Source organism: Ambystoma mexicanum, chromosome 10 (assembly GCF_040938575.1).
Source record: "Ambystoma mexicanum isolate Mex_15411 chromosome 10, UKY_AmexF1_1, whole genome shotgun sequence".
In the NCBI taxonomy this organism is placed as follows: Eukaryota; Metazoa; Chordata; class Amphibia; order Caudata; family Ambystomatidae; genus Ambystoma; species Ambystoma mexicanum.
Genome location: NC_090932.1, coordinates 943,473,803 through 943,494,897, shown reverse-complemented (window position 1 = coordinate 943,494,897; position 21,095 = coordinate 943,473,803). Strand labels below are relative to the sequence as shown.

The following is a 21,095-nucleotide window of genomic DNA, read 5'->3' as shown; positions in this document are numbered from 1 at the left end:
CTCTGCTGTAAGGTAGTGTGTGTTGGGTCTAGCAATTTAAAAAAGACTAGCAAAGTCAATTTAACTTTACATTCACTGGGAGACAGTAGTCAGTCCCAGGGAAGGTTTTTAAACCTTAGGAAGTCTGAAAGACATCCCTGTGCCACTGCACTGAGGGTGCTTTGTGACACACAAGAAAAGATGATGCCCATGGAGTTTTCTAAAACTCCATATCCAAAGAACACAAAAGTAAAACACACATCAAAATACATGAAAGAGTGGGAAAAAAGGCTCACACTCTTTCCAGGTAAAAATTAAAGTCCTAAAAATACAGCAGCATTATATATGTATTTAATGATTGCCAAGGTCTGAAATAGAAAATATGAATGAAAACACTCTACCTGAATATGTTGTAATTGTTTCTTGTTTTGATACTTTTTGAACAGGGCCCTGGTTTCTTATCAGACTGCGTATTTCCCAGAAATATGAAGAGTGTGGAGGAGATAGACCGGTTTTTCAACCTTCATGAAACGATAGCCAAGGTAGGAATGTAATACAATGCACACATCCATGCATGGATCAGTCACATGTGGATTTAGGGACTGATGGAAAGTGGTGGCAGTAATTGTCCATTAATCAACGCTTAAAGAATGCAAAGATTTCCCATTTCTGCAAAGTTGTGTTGTATTGTTGCATGCCTCATTTTTGTAATTGTGTATTTAGATTATCAGTTGCCTATAATATCCATCTTGTACCAGGATATACTCCACTAATACACTATCACAAGAAAAGAACCTATGCAATTGATATATGAATTTGAAACGTTCTGGCTAGTTAAGATATACACGTGTTTGATCTATCCGTACAATGCTCTGATGTACATTTGAGCCTGCACTGCGCTATATGGACATATTACAATTTTACGCTTGAATGCTGCTGGTGACAGCTTTAATTACAAAAATAAATATAGAGCTGCTCAGCGGCAGTCCTTTGCTTATTTATGCCACAATGAAAACAAGAGCAAAATCAACCTTTAAATGTTTTTCACACTTAGAATGCAGTAGTATGGGAACACAGGTAGGAATACACGCACTGAGCACTTGAAGTCAGGTCACGTTGTTTATGCTTCAGGAGCAAATTGCTTAATACATGAGCGCTCTCTCTACCTTATGTCCCTTGCACAGCCATGGTTTGTCAAGGTAGTACCAGGGGTATTAAAGGAAAAGTCACAACTGCTATGCATGGCTTTCCCTAAATGATATCCCTGCTCAGATCCCTACTACATCATATACATCATACTCCATCCTCAATCAGGAATGCCCTTACCACGTATCTACTCTACACTCCATTGTTCCCGGACCATTGTATCTGTGTTGGAGCATCACTAGTTCTTCTGGTTCTTGGCCTCATAAACACAAATGAATAGTCTTGAATAAGTGAAAGTCCAACAATCTAAAACACCCATATTTTTTCCTTGAGGACCACACTCTACTTAAGTGAATTGATTGGGGCCAGTAGTAGGTTATCCTTTACTGATCTTGGTATCCTATTTGTTAATCAGTTTGTCCTTGGGCTTCACAATGCTGCTCCATAATGAGTACAATACATGCCCCTTAAGAACCCTATTTGATCACTCCTATCATTTACAAGGTCAACAACCAAAAATGAAACCATATGTGTATAAGGATATCATATAAATATATGTTTTGCCATGTGCAGCAGTGAATGTACAAGGACAAGCTGCACTCCCGGGCATGGTGTGCCTTCACACAAATTCTGAATACACTTTGTGTCAATTGCAGTCTTGCGCATGTTTAAAAACTAAGACTCAACACCGAAGAGAAGCACAAACAGAGACTCGGAGTCGCTTCTTTAAAGTAGGTGAGTACTCACCAGACACGTAATGGTCAAATGTTCACTCATTCTCTACTACGAATTTGATAAATGCCACAGCAAATGTCACCAGAATGCATTCAGAATTGTTCACTTCACCGGCTAATACGTTGGGTTTGTGTCATAATCATAACCTGGAGCTTGATTATGTGTGTCAGCGCTATTTAGTCTACTGAGTGGATTGTGTCATCTTAGTGGAGTATGGGTTGATCTTACCTGTTTACCTGGGCTGTGAAGTAATGTGGAACCTTCTAGCCTAGTGGAAGGTTGGCCGGGTCTGGGTTCCGGGATTCTGGGAATGACAGTTGGCTGTTGCTCTGAATTAGTGTGGATGCTCTGGTGCTTTCTCTACTGTACAATTACTGGAGAATAAACTTACCTATGAACTTACCTTATGGTATTGGCGTACTGTAAGACCGGTGGACCACCTTACATCACTGGTGACAAGGATGTGTTTGCTGCTGGGAAGGGGCAGCTGGAGAGGAATACCACCTTCCTGAGGTGACATTCCACACTTGTACCGGACCCGTGCAGTGCATGAGCAGTAGTGGGTCTTTGTCGGGGTCCAGGATGGTGGCCCTGGCAAGTGGCAGGATCACGGCGATGGGTGGCCTCTGTGAGGAGGAAGAGCAGTCTGTGCGGCAGTAGTCTGTGACAGTAGGCTGAGGTGGCCAAGTCTAGAGCTGTCAGGAGATGTCTGTGCGGTCTGGATCACCAATGTGCTGTGCTGGTAGGTGCAGGCTCTATGGAAGGAGTGGTGCACCATGTGGTGGTCGGGCCCTGTGGCAGGAGGATGGCTGGTGAGGCACTGGTCATGGGTGCTATAGGCGGCTGAGCAGGATACAGCAGGAGCATGCATTGGGCCCTGCGAGCAGGGGGGCGGCTGTTTAAGGGCAGTGAGGTGCTGGGTGGATGTCATGGAGCATGCTGTGTCCTGGCTGGCAGAGCGACAGCGGGACAAAGACATAATTGATCTCGACATAGGTGAGCCAGTCAGAGGTGTTGCCTCTATGGTGCTCGCGACGAAAGTGATGACATCAGCGGAATCGGCAGGGGCATTCCAGCGGGGGTTGTTGGAGCGCATTGTGGTTTTGGAACGCAGCGTAGCGTTCGAATTGCCAGATGCAGTCAAGGAGAGTCCGGTCCTTCTAACACTCGATGCTGCTGTGGTGTGTGGCATTACAAGGGAGTGAGTCTACATTGAGGTTAAGGTGTCTTGTGATCCGGCAGACGCGGGAACGTTTTTGGTGCTGCAGGGGACATTGGAATTGCCATAGGAGCCCATTTTGGAAACTGTGGGTTTTCATGAAGAGGTTAATGGGTGGATAAGTGAAGATTTTGGAGGGATGCAAAAAATGTTCCCTGGATGCGTTAATGGGATGCAAGGAGGTCGCAATGTGCTGGAGAAGCAGGGCTCCTGTTTCATGTGCATCAAGGGATGGCAGCAGCAACAGGTTTTCTGCACCAAGTGTCGTGGCAGTGCAGAAGGTTTGAGGGACTTGGATCCGGATCTGTGGGGTCTGGATGTCCGGGTGAAGGCTCTCACGGATCCAGAGGACTAATTGACGTAGGCGCTGGTGGAGGCCGGTTATGATGTTTGTGCTGTTTGTGTTTATGTTGTGGCCTGCGGGGTTAGCAAGTGTATTGGGTTTGATCCTGGGTTGTGTTTAGTAGTTTAAGGCCTGCAAGGATGCACAATGTATGTTGTCTTCATATGGTGGCCTGTTTTTGTTTAGGACACTGTGGGAAGCGGTCAAGACTTATGGGTGTGGGGTCCTTGACATGCAGTAGTTCGAAGTGACATTTGTTTCCTTTCGCAGGGGGCATGGATTCTCCTCTGTGGTGGGGGTTTGTTGGGTCTGTACTTCATGGACATGAGAGTGCAGGGTTCAATACCGGTTTTTGGCACGGTGACATTCCTGGGGTGTTTACCCGTGTGCATTTCTTGGGATGCAATGCTCATTTGTTGTATTTGTTTGTTTTGTGGTGTTTTGTGTTTGTTCATAGGGGGGATTTCCTGTGGTAATTTCTGGAGTGGCTGGATGGGCTCTGGAGGGGACGGGGAGTAGTGAGGTGCTGCCTATTTTAAGTTGACAGTTAGGTGCTGTTGCTGTTGGCAGTGTGGTGCTGTCTGTTTAGGTTGACAGCCGCTGTTTGGGGTTGGCAGTGAGGTGCTGTCTATTATATGGGGGCAGTTAGGTGCTGTCTATTTGGTGGATAAGGGTCAGTGAGGTGCTGTCCTGTCTGTTCAGTGAGGGGCAGTGAGGTGCTGTCTATGAAGTTGGGGCAGTTAGGTGCTGTCTATTTGGTAGATAAGGGGCAGTGAGGTGCTGTCTATTAGGCGTGGGCTGTTAGGTGCAGTCTATTAGTAAGGGGGGCAGTTGAGGTTTTGTGCTTTGGTATGTTAGGCATGGACATGGTGGCCACGTGTCTCTGTGGGATTGTATTGGTGAAAGGTTTTGTTTACTGGTTGTGTGCTAGGTGCATAACAGGGAAAGATTCAGGCAGATTAGGTGCCTAATGGTTTATATTCGGCAGGATCCAATTGTTACTTATATTTGTTGTTGTGGCGTCAGCGGGTCGTTGCTGGTGTGGGCCCGCAGACTTCAGGGAGGGTCTGGGGCTATTTTGTTCTGGTGGTTATTTTATTTGGTTTCAGCATAAGATTGTTGTGGAATTTTCTATGGCATGCATGTTTGCTCCGGTGGTAAAGTTTTCATCTTCGGGCTAGTGTGAGTCGCAGATTTCATTTATGATAGTGTGTACATTCGTCCATCTATTGGTTGGGGCGTAGAGTTATAAGAAAGATGTTGTGGGTTAGCAGTGTTGATGTTAGCAGGTGTAAGTAGGGAGATGTGTCATAATTATAGCTTGCAGCTTGATTTTGTGTCTCAGCGCTATTTAGTGTACTAAGTGGGTTGTGTCATCTTAGTGGAGTATGGGTTGATCTTACCTGTTTACCTGGGCTGTGAAGTCATGTGGAAGCTCCTAGCCTAGTGGAAGGTTGGCGGGATCTGGTTTCCAGTGTTCTGGGAATGACAGTTGGCTGTTGCTCTGGATGAGTGTGGATGTCCCAGTGCTTTCTCTACTGTACAACTACTGGAGAATAAACTTACCTATGAACTTACCTTATGGTATTGGCGTACTGTAAGACCGCTGGACCACCTTACATCAGTTTGATTTGTAAATGTGGACATTAGAAAGGTACTCATTGACAGACGCCAGAACATCAGCACACCTATTAGCCTCTTCCAATTTACATTTGCATCAAATAGCATTTTTGGGAATTGTGTGGTACAAGTTATTAACACACTTGATTGCAATGTGCCATTTTCCCTTTTTCTAATGTCAAGATGCAGACACTTCTTATGATCGTCTGTGGTGTGACTCACCAGCAGACTGTTTTCAGAATGGGAATGGCAGTCCACTGACAGCTCCACATGCAGCAGATACCTTCTTACAGCAATACACTTCAAGCGGTGTCAAGGTGTCGGTGATTTCAGATTTGTAGATCGTGGGTGATGCTAAATGTGATTGTAGGTCAGGGAAAGCTGAATTTAATAGATCACTTGGGCACCCATTGGTAGGCCATTGTTTCTGCACGATTTGGAAGTGGAGGTCCATCCAGTGTAGCATACACCATCATTAAGAGAGTATTGACCAAAAACTATTGGCAAAACCAAAGCAAGCGTGAAAGTGACATCAGTTGTACAATGCCATTATGATTTTTCTTTTTGATCAGTTGCTTCTTATTATGCATATGTATGTTTTCAGATTGTAGCCTTTAGGGGTATCTTATGTACCCAGTCTCATCATTCCTATCCTATCTGTAGGTATAATTCTGACATTCAGCACTAACACACATGCCTCATTATTCTACGTTGATTCTTCAGCACAAGGTTTGAAACTGACCTAATTCCTTTTATTTGTTCCTGCACAAGAAGGGCAACATCTATTTCTGAACCATAGCTTTATATCTTAAACGTCTCTTCCTAAATCTAAATCTGGGTGCGGAATAATCCATTAACAGTCTGTTAACTGAAACATTACATACAATGCAGGTTTTGAAACCTTTTATTGGACTAGCTGGAAATAGCATGCAGCGACAGAAAAATGCATTTGTTGAGAAGCAGATGAACACATCATCCATAACTACTGCCCTCCCCTGACCCAATATAGCACAGGTGGGTAGCGTTAATCACTAAGACAACCATACCGCCCATAAACCAGGCAGGTACAACAGGAGATGCACACAATTTCAGCTGAAGTTGGTACAAGTGAAACCAAGCTAACGTCTCAACATTACATGTCCATGCATTAGACATGATGCAAATATGCACTCACCATGAAGAATCTGCACACTAGGTCCAATATGCATTTATACGTGAAGAATATTAACATGGTATCCATAAAAACATGAAGAATACTAACAAAAGCAATGTATGAGCTGAATGCAACATGAACCATACTGATGTGTTGTGCCCTGAAGAAGTCTGAGTCCCTGTGATAAAATATTTGACTGAGGCTGAAACTCGAGTTATCAGTTTCAACATTGTCTATTATTAGTTCACAGAGTATTGCAAACAGAGTTTTTGGTGTTACTGGTGAGGAGGACTTCCCCAGCCTGCTCCTCTTGGACGTGAACTCACAGCCTACATGTTACTGGGAGCCGGTACCTTTAAAACGTGAACTATATTAAAAGCACTGTTAGTGCAAAGCACAGTGCGCAGACTGTGGCAAACAGAGTGTCCGGTGTTACTGGTGAGGAGGACTGTCTTCCCCAACCCGCTCCTCTTGGATGTGAACTCACAGCCTACATCTTACTGGGAGCCTGTACCTTTAACACATGAAATATATTTAAAGCACTGTTAGAGCAAATGAGCGGAGTGTGGCCGACAGAGTGGGGTCTCAAGGGGTAAGCTCAGCTTTACTAGTTGATCATTCATCTGTCTACGACTGGGGAACGCAACTTCTGCTGTGGACTTATTGTGCTTGCAGCGAGGTTTAGGCAGTGCTTGGTGGGGGTAGCGTGTAGTGGTTTGAACCGAGCCTGCCATTTGGGCCCATCCATTTCCGCTCCAATTGCCCTCCTTGTCTTGCTGATTTCCTCCACGCTTCCATACGTACACTGCCTCCCCTCTTTGATTTTACAACTTCAGTCACATTCTCTTGTAAGCTCCGGGGACCTTCGCTCATCATTTGTGTTGCAGAAATTGTCAAATGAGGGACAACAAGAACAAGCAAGCTACCCTGTGCAGCGACACCAAGGCTCGGCACAAACAAGCTTGCAGCCCTCAAAACACCAAGAGCTCTATGGGTGCCGCCCCTCTATATAAAACAACTTTCAAGACAAGATTCACCTAAATCTGCCCTGATCAAATCTAAAATTAAGTCTTTATTCATAGCCATACCAGCTTGTGCACAGCCCTGTGTAGGCACCACAACAATAGTCAAAATACTAATTTACCAGGAGGATGAATTCACAGATTGTAACATCTCAATTGATAACAACAGATCATTGCTGAATTCATGCCAGGGCATGCAAAAGAATTCAATGGCCCTTGACGATTTTGCCTATGACACAACATACTGCCATCTAATCATTCCTGTAACCCTGATTTAGAAAAATGTATAACTACTATGGAGTCTTCATCAGTTGGAAGTGATGATGGGGAGGACCCAGTGGTCCTAATCAGTCCACCACTGGTCGACCCACACAATCCTAGTCCTCACACAAAGGCTTCAGCAGTCCTGGAAGCCAAGATCGAGGCGCTATTGCAACTATGTGCAAACATGGATGTGGAGCAGCTATTTTTAAAGGAGAGTCTGTCTAAAGCTTTGGATGTTCTTACCCAAGTTGCTATGACTCTCATTTCCCTGGGAACACATCCAGAACCCCAATCGCGAGGGAACAGAGCCATGGATCCTTCTTGCCAAGTCATTAACTTGGCAGCCATTACCAGTCATCAATCAGTATTTGCAACCAAATTACTGACCTCGGATGAGGCTGTCATAAGAGCTAGGTCCTCTCCTCCGGGGGACTTCTGCAGCAAGGTACTGCCTACATAGTGGCAGACTCTGAGAGTGGGGCACTGGAAGCAATCTTTGCAGAGCTCTCACTTCTCAACCACTCCCATACCCCTTCCCCACCTCCCAAGTGCAAATATAAACTGTGTAAGTAAAGAGCCAAGCAGCAGCCAAAGCCTCAAGCGAATGGACAGAAGATTCCATCCCATAAGAGATCCACCTTGGAACAAGTACCACAAGGAGGGAGAAGAATTGTATCTAAGGAGTTGGGCAATGGTGAGGTGAGGAGGGTAACCTTGCAGGGCCCTCAAGGTGGGTCGCTTGCTCAATCCACACAGGAGACTGGATCACAACCAACTTTGTGTCGATTGGGCAGCCCCCTGGTCCCGAGTCTTTACATGGTCCTATCGATCAAGGCAACCTTTTTCCCCCACAACGCCTGCTTCATGGGTGGGAGTCCAACAGAACACTGACAGCATGGCTCCCTCTTTCCATGCCGCCTCCTGATGCAACTTTGGGTGCCCCAACCCCCAGCCATTGTGAAGGCTGATCTGCTGCTGCAACAGAACTTCTGCAGGGAAATCCATGTGTCAACCTCTGGTTATACTGGAGGCCCAACCAGCTGCGAGGGGCCCGGGCACTATGGCCATGTCCTCAACTCAACACACAGAAAAACGAGATATGTGGCTGGACAGGGTGGAGGCACTGAGGCCAAATAATCCAGAAAAGGACAATCAGTTGGAAGTGGTGGCATTTAGGGACATCGTCCATATCAAATTTGTGGAGTTAAAACCAACGGCTAGCAGTCACCTTTTGAATCGTACATGGTTACTGGAACTATTGTAACTGATTCCGGATGTATGTACTATCTCATTCAGGGATATCCTTAGATTGGAATTGCCACCTTTGGATAGTGCTGTCAACTTGTCACTGGTAACTTTCATTTCTCCATTGGTGGTGGAGCGCATTTGTAAAAATGCAGAAGCCCTGTACCAACTTGGATTTGAAATTAGGGTTTTTATCCAGCAAGCCAAAACATCCAACATACATCTGACATACAGGCCTCACTACCCACATGGGCTGCAAAGCAACCAGAGGGGATTGTGGTTCCTATGAGGCAGCAGGGGCAATGGCTCCAAGTGGGAGGCCAAAGACATTGACATATTATTCCTGAGAGGGCAGTAAATGTGAAACTACTTTCCAGGAATTCTAGGGGACATAACTGTTTCATTGGCTGAACTAAGGAATGTGGAATGTTTTGTGTGCAAGAGACTTGGTCATGCTCCCCATTCGATTTGGATGGTTATTCACGTTTCTTCCACCTATCCTTACCGAAATTGAGGGGCCGCCCGAAAAGGATGGTCTCTGTATAGGGTTAAAGTCTACTTTTGACCTCTCTGATTATTCACGCTGCAGACCGCATTCACACTTTTTGGATGCTCGTGTGAAAAACCTATGGGAAGGTCAAGAGGCCCTGGTGGTCACTTTATATGATCCCCAGTGGGTGGCATGTCTTCTGGTTTTATCAAGGAAGTGGTTGAGACCCTTCACTGCTGGCAAAAACGATTCACCAGGGGCCTTATAACCCTGACAGTTTACTTTTTTATTATAGGCCACATTTAATGCGCGCGGGTGGTAGAGAAGGTGGGGTGAGGCAGACCTAGGGGACATGTCATGGAGAAGAGCCCTTGCACAATTTGAGCTCTCGCCCCTAGTGACCAAAGGCGACAAATGGAAAATGGACAACACTGTTCCTACATTGATTTTATTTTTTACAAATGCCCAAGTGGAGATGTGTGTCCCCAAACTACTGATGAAGTCCTCTGCAGCCAGTGATCATGTGATGCTCTTTTTGTGTGCGTGGGCTCGAGGCCTCACCACGCTTAATCTGTAATCCAGCTGTAAACATTCAAGGGAACAGGCTACGGTGCACTGCAGGTACCATTGGTAAATTGAATGGGTCTCTGGTTCATTCATTCCAGGAGGCAAGGGAAATTTGGGTGAAATTCAATGGAGACTTGTGGTGTTGCGTACTTTCTTTGGTCCACCAGACATTGGGCCTCATTCCGAGTACGGCGCTAACCAATGGCGCTATTAACCCTTGGTTGACGCCGTACCCGGACCGGCAGCGCCTTGGTGGATGGCGGAATTACCGCCCCATTCCAAGGTTGGCGGGGCGGTAATTCCCCATTCACCAAGGCTCTTCCCCATTCCCAAATGAGCCCCCATAGGGCTCAATGGGAATGGGGAAGATGCAAATAACGGTGACCGTTCATTACGGTCATCGTTATTGGCTTGGAGGCCCCTTTGCGCCCTCGACTTTAACACCTGCTCAAAGCAGGCGTTAAGGGCGAGGGCGCAAAGGGAACTCGGAGTATGGCGGTAAGGGATCACCGCCACCGGTCTCGTTACCGGTGGCCGCTATCTCTTACCGCCATACTCGGAATGAGGCCCATTAGGTATTTCCATAATCATAACCAGCAAATGAGTCCTGGGGTATTTCTGATCTTGGTGTATCCAAATGGAAATCAGCAATTGAATACTGTAGTTCTGGGGACAAAGGGAAACCACTATCTAACTGAGAGGGCGAAAATCCAACTAATCTCAGCATCTAAACAAAGCTATAACAACTGGCTGAAAGGGTACAGATTCTCTGGGAACAATCAAGGGTGGAAATATATAAACTACTTGATAAAGTTGCATACTGTTGACGATGCTTGGAGACAGTATGAGGACTTTAGAGGTGGGATCCAACCCTTTATATTTGTGCAACCTACTACTGCAGACAAAATTGTGAGAAATACAATCGTTATTTCCCCTGATTGAAAAAGGCATAGCACTTGCCGAAACACGTGTCTCACAAAGGGCTACAAAGATACATCAAATAATCATCGAGATTTACTGATATTATCTATATCAGTTTTTTTGTATCATTTACTCTGGCACTGCTAAACAAGTGAAGAAGGTTTTTTCATTAATTTCTCATTTAACAACATAGTTGTCGAACGTAGGTGTAAAAATGACCATGTGCCACAGTGTAGTGGCACATACTATGTTACAGTTTAACGTTGTGTGGTATACATAATTACCTTTTTCAGTTTAAGAGCCTGATTCATGGAACATTTAGCGCAGTGCAAAGTCACTTTGCACCAGTGAGCACTGTGCTCAAATGTCCATGAATTGGGTCCTAAGTGTGTTAGTTATACAAAATAATTTTTGATTGATTGTGTCATTGTTGTTTGAGTGTTGTCTGACAGTAGATGGATGCTTAATTTGATTCCTTTGTTTAGGTGTGTTGTGAATGAGGGAGGGTTATTCCTGCATCTCGCAGGCTGCATTAACAATTATTTTTATTTGTATTGTGTTTGTAGTAATGTACACTGTATTGTAAAAAAAGTTTTTCTTTGAATATGTTTTATTTATCATATTTATCATATAAACACTGTGCATATTTACTTATTGTCTGTTTTCTCCATTGTTGACTCTGGTTCTCATATTTTTTGTTATATGTTTTCCAAACATGAAATGGTCTTTTTTGTTTGTCTCTATTGTAGAACCCCACTGAGTCCATACTTTAATATGTGGGTTGATCTATTTTTTTGTGTGTACATCATCAACGACACATGAATATAGCTCACCAACATAGAAACGCAACAGTAATGGAGAGCCATCTTTTCCAAAATTGAAGCCGCAGCACACTTTTAAGTTGAAAGGAGCAAGACTTCACAAGAATTTAAGATGTATAAATCACAGAAATACAGATCCATGCAGAGATCAGGCCATAGCTGGTAATCAGAGTCAAGGTTACTGAAAAATTAGGGAGAGTCTGAAGGCTGCAGAAAAGGCATGAGATAATAATTTCCAAGACATAAGAATACTCCCCATCTAATTAAAGTTTGGAAGAGCGCAAAACGACCATTGTGAGCCAGGTGTGAGCAATCATTAACCTTAGAAGACCCCATAATGAATAACTCAAGAGTGTCCCCAGTAGCCAAAGGAACCATACCACGCACACTAATATTAGCTAAAATCAGAATAAATGCAGGAATTAAAAATTCCAAACGCGGTCTCATCACACATGACCCATAATTGAAGAACACTGTCTAGTCATTAGGTACAAACACAGATAGGACACCTCCCTCCTCACGCATATTCGCAGACATGAGATGCCGTGCAAGGTCAAATACAAAGAAATTATCTAGTTTATGGCCTATGAATAAGCGATAGCATCTTCTTTAATTGAAAGGAAAACAGTCCTATCTCACCCTGCTCCTGCCTGGCCCATTTCTTGATGACCTGTCTGTGCGCCAAATCTGATCAACATGGGGCCAACCAACCAAAACTCTCAATGCTCGGCTGCCAAGGACGTATTAGACTAACCAATAGACTATTGTAGAGATGATGTGCTTTTACTATTATCAATTTAGACGTGGTCTTGGGAGGAGCCATCAGATTGTTGTTACCCAATCATAAGTGTAACCGTTATACAATGTATATGTAGTCAAGCCCCTTAACCTATCCCATCACCCCATAGGTTTTGGTACACTATGATGCTAATTATGATGAAGGATTGACTTAAAAGCTTATGTTTTTGATAAGCATGTTGAGCCCTTTGAAATGTGCATGCTTGTATGCTGTCCCTGCCTTATTTTGATGTTAATAAAGCAGGGACTTTGTGTATTTCGGTTATTGTGTTTGGTTCAAGCTAGCGTCAGAACCTCTGTATACATTTGGGGACTTTCTAGACCGTATTTGCACATTATCTTTCAAAGTCCCATAACCTGTGTCATCAGATGGTGCAGATGGAAATACTTGGCAGAACACACTGGAGAGTTCATTCTCAAAGCAAATAAAAAGCATTTTCAGTTCATCATGCATAAGATGAAGGAGTAGAACACATGGCATGTAAGTGTGGGATGACTGCCTAATCTAAAGGATTTTAAAAGCTCTGGAAGCAGGGAACATACATAACAGATTTCAGTGAAAATATTCTACATTTATGCCTAAGAGGTGCATTTTAAGAAAATACTCTATTTAAATGTAACTGTTCAGTGTAATATCTCAAAGAAAGGCAAATGCATTCTTAAAGTGGGCATCAGTCATGTCATAAATGCACTGATGTTCTTGTATAAGATTGAAGTAAAGCATGTAAAAATATAATATTGGAAAGCAGGGCATGTCTTGCATGTACCTCACACAGAGTGTAAACGTGTGTTCTGTACACTCTATAGAGTGTCAGGCTCCTGTGGTGATTGCCATACAGCTAATAAGGGTTTCTTGCTTTGGGTGAGGTATACAACATTGGTTGATCTGCAAGTGTACATCACTTGCATTTTTATTTGTATCTCATTTCTGTCGGGTTACAATAGCAGATCCAAGGCAGACATTTTGGCACATTTTCGGCTGGGAATGTTGCAGGCTTTCTTTGTTCCTGTTCTAGTGGTAATGCATGTCTGTTTAGTGACTGTGCAAGCTTTTTATGTTACTTGTAGGCAATTAGATGAGTTTCTTTAACCTGTATCTCAGCTCATCATCCCTTCCAAATAAGGGTTGTAGGTTATGACAAATCCTATTGGTTGTGTTAGTGGTGGTTTATAGGTGACAACCAAGGGATATTCAATCTTATTTCCACTATCTACGACTTCTTGCAGGTTGTGCCTGGGTATTTTCAATGTCAACCGAAATTCCCTGTCAATTTGTCTGGTGGAGTGACCTTTTTGCAAGAGGGATGTAGGGTGTGTGGCAAGTTGATTGCCCCGTTTTTATGTTGGAACATATACATTGTTGCCAGATGGCCTGGCTGTATATAAGAGACAGTTTTGTTTGGCTTGGATGGACATTTGTCATGTGGAGGTATTTGTTCATGTCTGTGGCTTTCTTATATACTGCTGTTTCTAAGTTGCATTCATTCCAACAGATAAAGTTGCATTGATAAAATATATGCTCTTCTTGAAAAATTCTATGGTGAACTTGATGTTACTGAATTAGCAAATGTGCAAATAAACATCTAGGAGCAACACAGTGCTTATACATTTTTGACTCAGTAGTTTCAACCTAGACTATGAAAACATTATGATGATTTAAAGAATGATTTCCTACCTTTTATCTCTAACATTATGAAGACTTGTCTCAAAAGGTAGTGATTGTCTCCACCTGGTGACCCTCAACTCACGCGGCTGACATCTGCCTTCTTCTTAAAGACACTGACCCGGACATATTTGCATTCACTGAAACTTGGTTTAATCCCAGCTCAGTTACCTCATTTGACTCACTCCTTCCAGATGGCTTTAAGATCACCTCAAAGCCTCAACCCCACTCTACTGGTGGTGGGGTTGCCTTATACTTCCCATAGTGGATTCCCTCTCCCATCCTACCCACTCAGCCCCGTTTGTCCTTTGGGAGCTTACTATGCAAATTGGTCATCTCTCCTTCCAACACCCTGACCATTGCTACCATCTCCAGGCCCCCAGGCACTTCTTCCCTGTTCCTTTATGAGTGGGCAGACCTCTGCTCCTCCCTACTCTCTTCCAACTTCAACGTGCTACTTCTAGGTGACTTCAACTTCCTCCTAGACTCCCCTTGCACAGCAACCACCATCTTCACTGACCTCTATTCCTCCCTATCCCTCTCCATTCTTTCCTCTGGCCCCACCTATTCTGCTGGACTCACACTAGATGACACCATCCACTCCAACCTCACTCTCTCTACTCCCCTGGTCACCCCTCTCCTCTTGTCTGGCCACTCTCCCCTGACCACTACGGCCGTGTGACTACTCCACATAATGCTCTGCCAACCTCGTTCACGAACATCCGTCCGATGAAACGAGTATCAACTGCAGCCTTCTATTCAACCTTCATTCCCCCTTGCCCACCCAAGACAGTCTCTTCCACTGATTATGCCCTCTGCAACATCTATCTGTCCATTAGCAACACCCTTGACATCCTTACCCCAGTCATGAGGATCTGCCTGAAACCTGACTCCAAGCGTAACTCGTGGTATGATTCCGAACTTGCAGACCAAAAACGTAAGGGGAGGGCTGCTGAATGGAAATGGCACACTTTGAATTCTTCCCTCTCCTGCGATCTTCCCTGATAATCATACAGTAATGTGACTGATCTGCAGCGCCCTTATATATCCTCAGGGATCTGACCCCCCACATCTCTCATTCCAGCTGCTGTCTGTCTTCTTCTCTTAAATAGGCTCACTTCGGGAAGTTGCACTTGCGTTCTCTCTTCAACTATCCTTACCGCTCTCCCCTCTGCATTTGCACGTTCTGAAGACTCACAAGTCATAGTAGATTTGTGAACCACCCCTTGTATTCTCATTATTTGTTTGCACTATTAATTATATATTCTTGTTTTAATTCATTGTCTACTTTACCCTGCCCCACCCTGTTGCCCCCTGGGAGCTTTGAAACAGTATTTGCTAATTGTATAAGCACCTAACAAATGACCAATAAATACATAAATTAAATAAATAAATCATATTTACGGCTGTTGTCATCTCTTCTGTGATTGTTTACACATGAGTATTTTGCACATAATTTTCTTTCAGAGGTTGACAGATATGTATTTCACATACATTAGTGATGACTTTATGAATTTTTGCTGAGAGTGTAAAATAGAATGTTAAATGTATTTATATGACTTTTCAATCTTGTTGCAGTAAATTGCAGTATTGTGTTTTCCCTTTTTTTGTTCAGTTTATATACGATTCAGGATTAATTCCAATGTTCATTTGATTGAGTTATTTCTTCTCGATTTATCATATGGGGAGTCTGTTTAGATTGCTACTATGTTCCCCTGCTCCACCTGAGTTACAGGGACTCCTTAGAATGTGCGAGTATGCCCTTATCCTTATCAGTAGACCTTGGTGCCCAGTCCAATTTGAGTCTAAATGTCCGCAATCCTTCCTGCTGCAGAAGTGCATCTATGGCCAACCTTCACTTCAGTAGGCTGAACTTGGTGGTGGGACTTTCTTTGGAAGGCAGTGGATCCATTGTTAGCTCCTCCTCCACAGCTTAATATCAGCATGCTAGGGCCTGTTTCATGTTCCTGCTTGATCCAACTCCTCCTCAATGGTGTAATGGAGCATTCCTGAAGCTGCATATAAGTTACTTTACAAATTCACATTCCAGTACGTACATACGGTTAGAAGAAAAGCCAGTGCCCATCAGGCAGGCTACATCTTCCTAACTTGCACACAGTAAACTTTCAACTCGTACACCACAGTTGCTCCCACACACTCTACATTGCGCTAAAAAACACTCCCAATTCAAATTTAATGCAAACACATTCTAGAATAATTAAGCAATATGAACTTACCATTACCGACTCAGGATCTTTTTGTTGGGATCGATCCCTATGGAGAAGAGCGCAGGGATTCAACCCAGATGGCATTTTCAATTAACAAGAAGACTACACTATTTTTTGGATGCTAGACCGAATGGTCTAAAAGATATCAAAGAATAAGCTTAAGTTAAGGCCTTGAGAATGACCGTTTGGTCGAAACACGTGTCGGCTATACTTTTGCAACATTGCACAACCAGAACATGAAGATAACAGCATTCTGGACTCAATGTGTGGACTATATTATTTGTGCAAGATTGCATGATTGATTGTATAGTGTCTAAGACTACAGATTATGAATGCTAGTTCCAAGCACGGAGAAAGTCTTGCAACAGTTTTCAATTCATTTTCACTGTAGTTTGAACCTGTTGTGGAGGGTTCTCAGATTGTGAGACTCCCGCTGCTGGAGGTTTTCTTCTCTTTACCTTGCTTCTAATCCAATAAATTCAGTGAATAGCGCACAGGCTTTCTTATCAATCCACTAAACCAGAGTTTCCCTGCAGTATATTAGACTGCAACCTGTTGCCCAGCGAAGCAGAGCTGTGAGTGGGCAGTTCCGTTGGAGGAGGATCATTTGGGAGCACCAGGGAGGCTGCCTCACCTGCATTATATTATACTGCACCCTGTCATCCAGCAGAGCAGGGCAGTGAGCAGATTATTCCCACTGGAGGAGGAACATTGATGAGCACCTGGGAGGCTGTCTCACATGAAGTATGTTAAACTGTACCCTGTCATCCAGCGGAGCAGAGCCATGAACTCTCTAATCCCGATGATCCCAGCTGCTGCCTGTTGATTTCTTTGGTGACTTTCCAACTCAGAGGATCAGTGTGTTTCAATATGCAGCCACTGTTGTGATAGTCTCTGCTTTACATAGTCCTTACCCAGCTTTAGTGTTACTGTTGAAGGCTGTGGCTTACGAACGGAGCCTGTCTTGTCCATATCTACGTCAGTGTTGGCTGCTTCAATTGCTCCTTTTCCTTCAAGATCTTCTACGGAACCTAAGGAGCTAGCTAAAAAGACTTCAAAAACTGCAATTGGAAATAAAAATAATAATAATATATCATTAGTTCCACCTACTGTCAAATACTTATCAAAGAAAGGGTTGGACTTGACTAGTTCACTGGAGAAAACAGTTGTTAACTTGAATAATATCACCAGCTTTTTAAAAATCGTTTAGGACAAGGACTCTGTATTCACTGTCAATTATTGAGGATTCTTTGAGAAATGTAGTATCTATGAAGGACTCTATTAATTCTAATGCTCAGGAACGTTTTCACACTTCATCCATGCATGCCCCGTTCAAGGGAAGGGAAGTAACTAGATACAACTAATGTCAAACTTAATCCTGTGGCTGAATGTTATATGCCCCATGAAATATGTAATTCGGCCAATAAAGTTAATACAAGAGACAATAGTAATAAGTGCTGTACTAAGGCAACCATTTCCAACCGCCACCTGCTGTTGCTTTGGTGGGGATCATAGTTAATTCCCCTGCCCTTAGGAGGGGACAATTTGAATCAACATAATCTCTTATAAATGTGTACGATCATAGGATTAACACTGAGATTAGAGGTCCACAAATTAATCTGCAGACTGTTTTGATGGCTAGGTATGTTTCTGTGTTTGTGCACCACACCAAAGCAATTAGAAGGTGACTGTATTGTAATAACATTTTTGAAACCTGCTGTGGCATTTTATATGTTGGATTTGAAAGTAAACTTTTTCGTGGGCTTTGTGACTGTTAGGTTGGTCTTTTATTTTTATTTGTACCCTTCTGTATCTCATGCCTTGTCACCCAAAGGTGGGTCTCTGTACTTATCCTGAAGCAGTTCTTCCCAAACACAAATTTGCTAAATTCTAGTACCCAACCCCTGTCCGGCCCATTAGGGTTATCTGAATGTGTTTCCAACCTCTGCACCCATTGTCCAAAATCTACCTCAAAACCATAGTTGCCAAGTTTTCTTTATCAGGGAACTGTTTTGAAGTGTTGTCCACAACTGAAGAGATTCATTGATCAGGTGTGGTCCCACAGGAATATTACTTAGAGAATGGGCCTAACTCTATATTACATCTGTCTTCTGATTCTTACCCCTCAATAGGGCATGAACCTCCTGAACCTATTAACTTTAACATCAACCATCCAACATCTATAAACTTTCTTTCTTGCAAAATTGCAGGAATAGATATTAAGATTGCCACTCCAGGAATCACGTCCACAATACTTATGCATGATGTAATATTGCTCCAGGAAACTTGATATACTTCGTATTAATTCCTTAATGGTTGTATTACATTATTTGTACCTGTTAGGAGAAATAGTAATCGTGGATGCAGTCAAGTTATATTTATTATAGTTCTATTATCTTTGGAGGTCACTCAGATTTCTTTTGATAGCCCTGATATGTTACTTGTTAGAATGATGACTGTTGAAGGTCATGCTCTCATTTTAATACATTTTTATCACAGTCACAATACTGAAAATTCCTCGGTCAGTAATTTAGTGGAAGATTTGGACTTGATTTCTGATCTTAGTATAGTGAATTCTACTTGGATGATTCCTGGCAGGGATTTTAATGTAAACTTCGCCCTTGTTTTAGACGACTATTTTTGTGATACTACAGAGGATTTTGTTTTCAATGTATCGTCTCCAATTATTGTTGATACTAGAATGAACTCCGAGGGCGATAACATTTTTACTGTGTTACTGGAGCATGTTTTATGCTCTATAATTTTTAGATTGTCTCTACATTACCCATGTGCTTATACTTTATAGGTCATGAGGGAGTTTCGACATTTTCTTTTTTTTGCATATCTATTAGTAGACTGTCTTCAATTTGCAATTTGATGGTTCTGAAGCATCTATTCAGAGATCATTATGCAATTTTATTACACATGATATAGTCTTCATGCAAGCCTGATGATGTTGTTTTTCGTCATTTAGAGAACAACGTGGTGACTATGGTACGCAAGAACATTAGGTGGAATGCAGATGAGAGGAGTGTTTTTAGTTATGATATTGTAACCAATAATTAGTTATCATATAGTAGAATTCATTTTCCAGATGCTATGGTTCATGATGTTGTGTCAGGTTTTCTAGATATTCTGAATCTACATTCAGCTGCATTTTGTTAGTCAGTAAAGTGTTCCAATTATCTAAAAAGTAGGAAAAATGACTGGTTTCATCAGCCCTGGAGAATTGCCAAGAAGAACCTTTAATGATCTCTGACATATCCAATGTTGAATAGACTCTCCATTATTAGTGCTGGATCAAAGACCAAAAATAAATAAGACAAAGAAAAAAACATTGATACAATGCCTTGGGAAGAGCGCCTTGAAGCTGCTGTAACTAACGATTCATGGAATTGTTGGCAATTGGTGAATAATGGTCCAAAATACCTAATTGAAGCCCATCTTCCTGAACCATATGTTCAGGATTCAAATCGGATTGATCATTGTTCTGCATAAACAAACTGATGTTGATCAGTCTATCTTTGGATATGGTATTTACACCTTTTCTACTGACATTGATCCTCTTTATGTGTCATGTTCTGTTAGATTATCTGTAGAAGAGCTGAGGGCCGGTATAAAGAAACAATCTCTGAACATGTCTGGATGGTATTCCCGCAGATCTATTTCAGGGACAAGGAGATTTTTGGTCCATTTTATTGAAAGTAGGTTTTAACTTGATGCCCTCTACTGACTTCTTCCCCGACTCCTGAAACCAAGCCATTATTTGCCCACTTTATAAAAAAGGTATAAAAATTCACCATTGTCTTATCGTCCAATTTCCTTGTTGGACTATTCTTTTAACATCTTCGTTAGGGTAAATCAGGTCATACTCCAAGAGAGTTGGAAGGTAATACCATTTTGGATCCAATCCAAATAGGGCTCAGAGAATGGTTGGGAACCCAGGTTCAAGCGCTAAATCTCTCTTATTATTTTAAACATTTATTGAAAAAACAGAAACCTATATTTAGCTTTTAATGTTTGTGAGATCAGTGTTTGATAAGGTCAATAGGTCAAAACTGTGATCTATTTTGGCATTGATGGTTTGTTTCGCGGAGCTTATTAATGTCCTCACGATATTGATCACAAAAAATTAGGCCTGTCCCGGTTCTATTTTACATCGTGATTTTCTGTTGAAGATGGAGTGTGTCAGGGATGTGTTTTGTCCCTTTGTTGTTTTCTCTTTATCTTAATAACCTTTACAAAAGTCTGGTTGACTTAAATGGAGATGGTCCTAAAATGAGTGGCATGTCAATTCCAGTATTAATGTATTCCGATTATACCGTTTCACTTGTGAGAATACCACGATCACTGCCAGTTTTGATTACTGCTTATGCTAGTTTTATGGCTAATTTGGACGTATCCATTAATACAAGTAATGTCGCTATTTTGGTTTGCCAGGCTAGTCATAAGAAATGCAACATTCCAGTATTTTTTGCGGAGCACTACATAGTGAAGGTTTGTACAAGTTACGACTATTTAGGTTTCAAATTTACTTCCAGACTGAATGTCCAAAACTGGGCCTGATTAACAGAGCTGTGCAAAGAGTATTTATGCAGTGCAAATTCACTATGCACTGCAAAAGTAGTCTTTGCACTGCACTGAATGGGCCAAATTCACAATGCAAACAGTACTTTGCTGTGCGAAGTAGTTTTGCACTGCAAAAACACACTTTGCAGCACTCTGTGAATCAGGCATGGTTTAACGTGTTTGTTGGCAGTGCAAAGTCACCACCTAAACGTTCTATGAATTATTGATACAAAATGGTGATGTTTTTTATTTACAATTCCCTAGTTGTCCCTAGTATTTGCTTTGTGAACAACTTAAATGGACTGTTTCTTT

The 21,095-nt window shown here is 42.5% G+C and overlaps 1 protein-coding gene across 2 annotated transcripts in view; it reads left to right on the top strand.

The window, feature by feature from the left end:
* The window catches only part of NAALADL2 (N-acetylated alpha-linked acidic dipeptidase like 2), a 4,115,865-nt gene that overhangs the window by 3,621,381 nt on the left and 473,389 nt on the right, over positions 1–21,095 (top strand). For both annotated transcript variants that reach the window (XM_069618713.1, XM_069618714.1), the window contains one exon: positions 426–521. In XM_069618713.1, the coding sequence (XP_069474814.1) occupies positions 426–521 (96 nt within the window). The remainder of the gene's footprint in view (positions 1–425; positions 522–21,095) is intronic.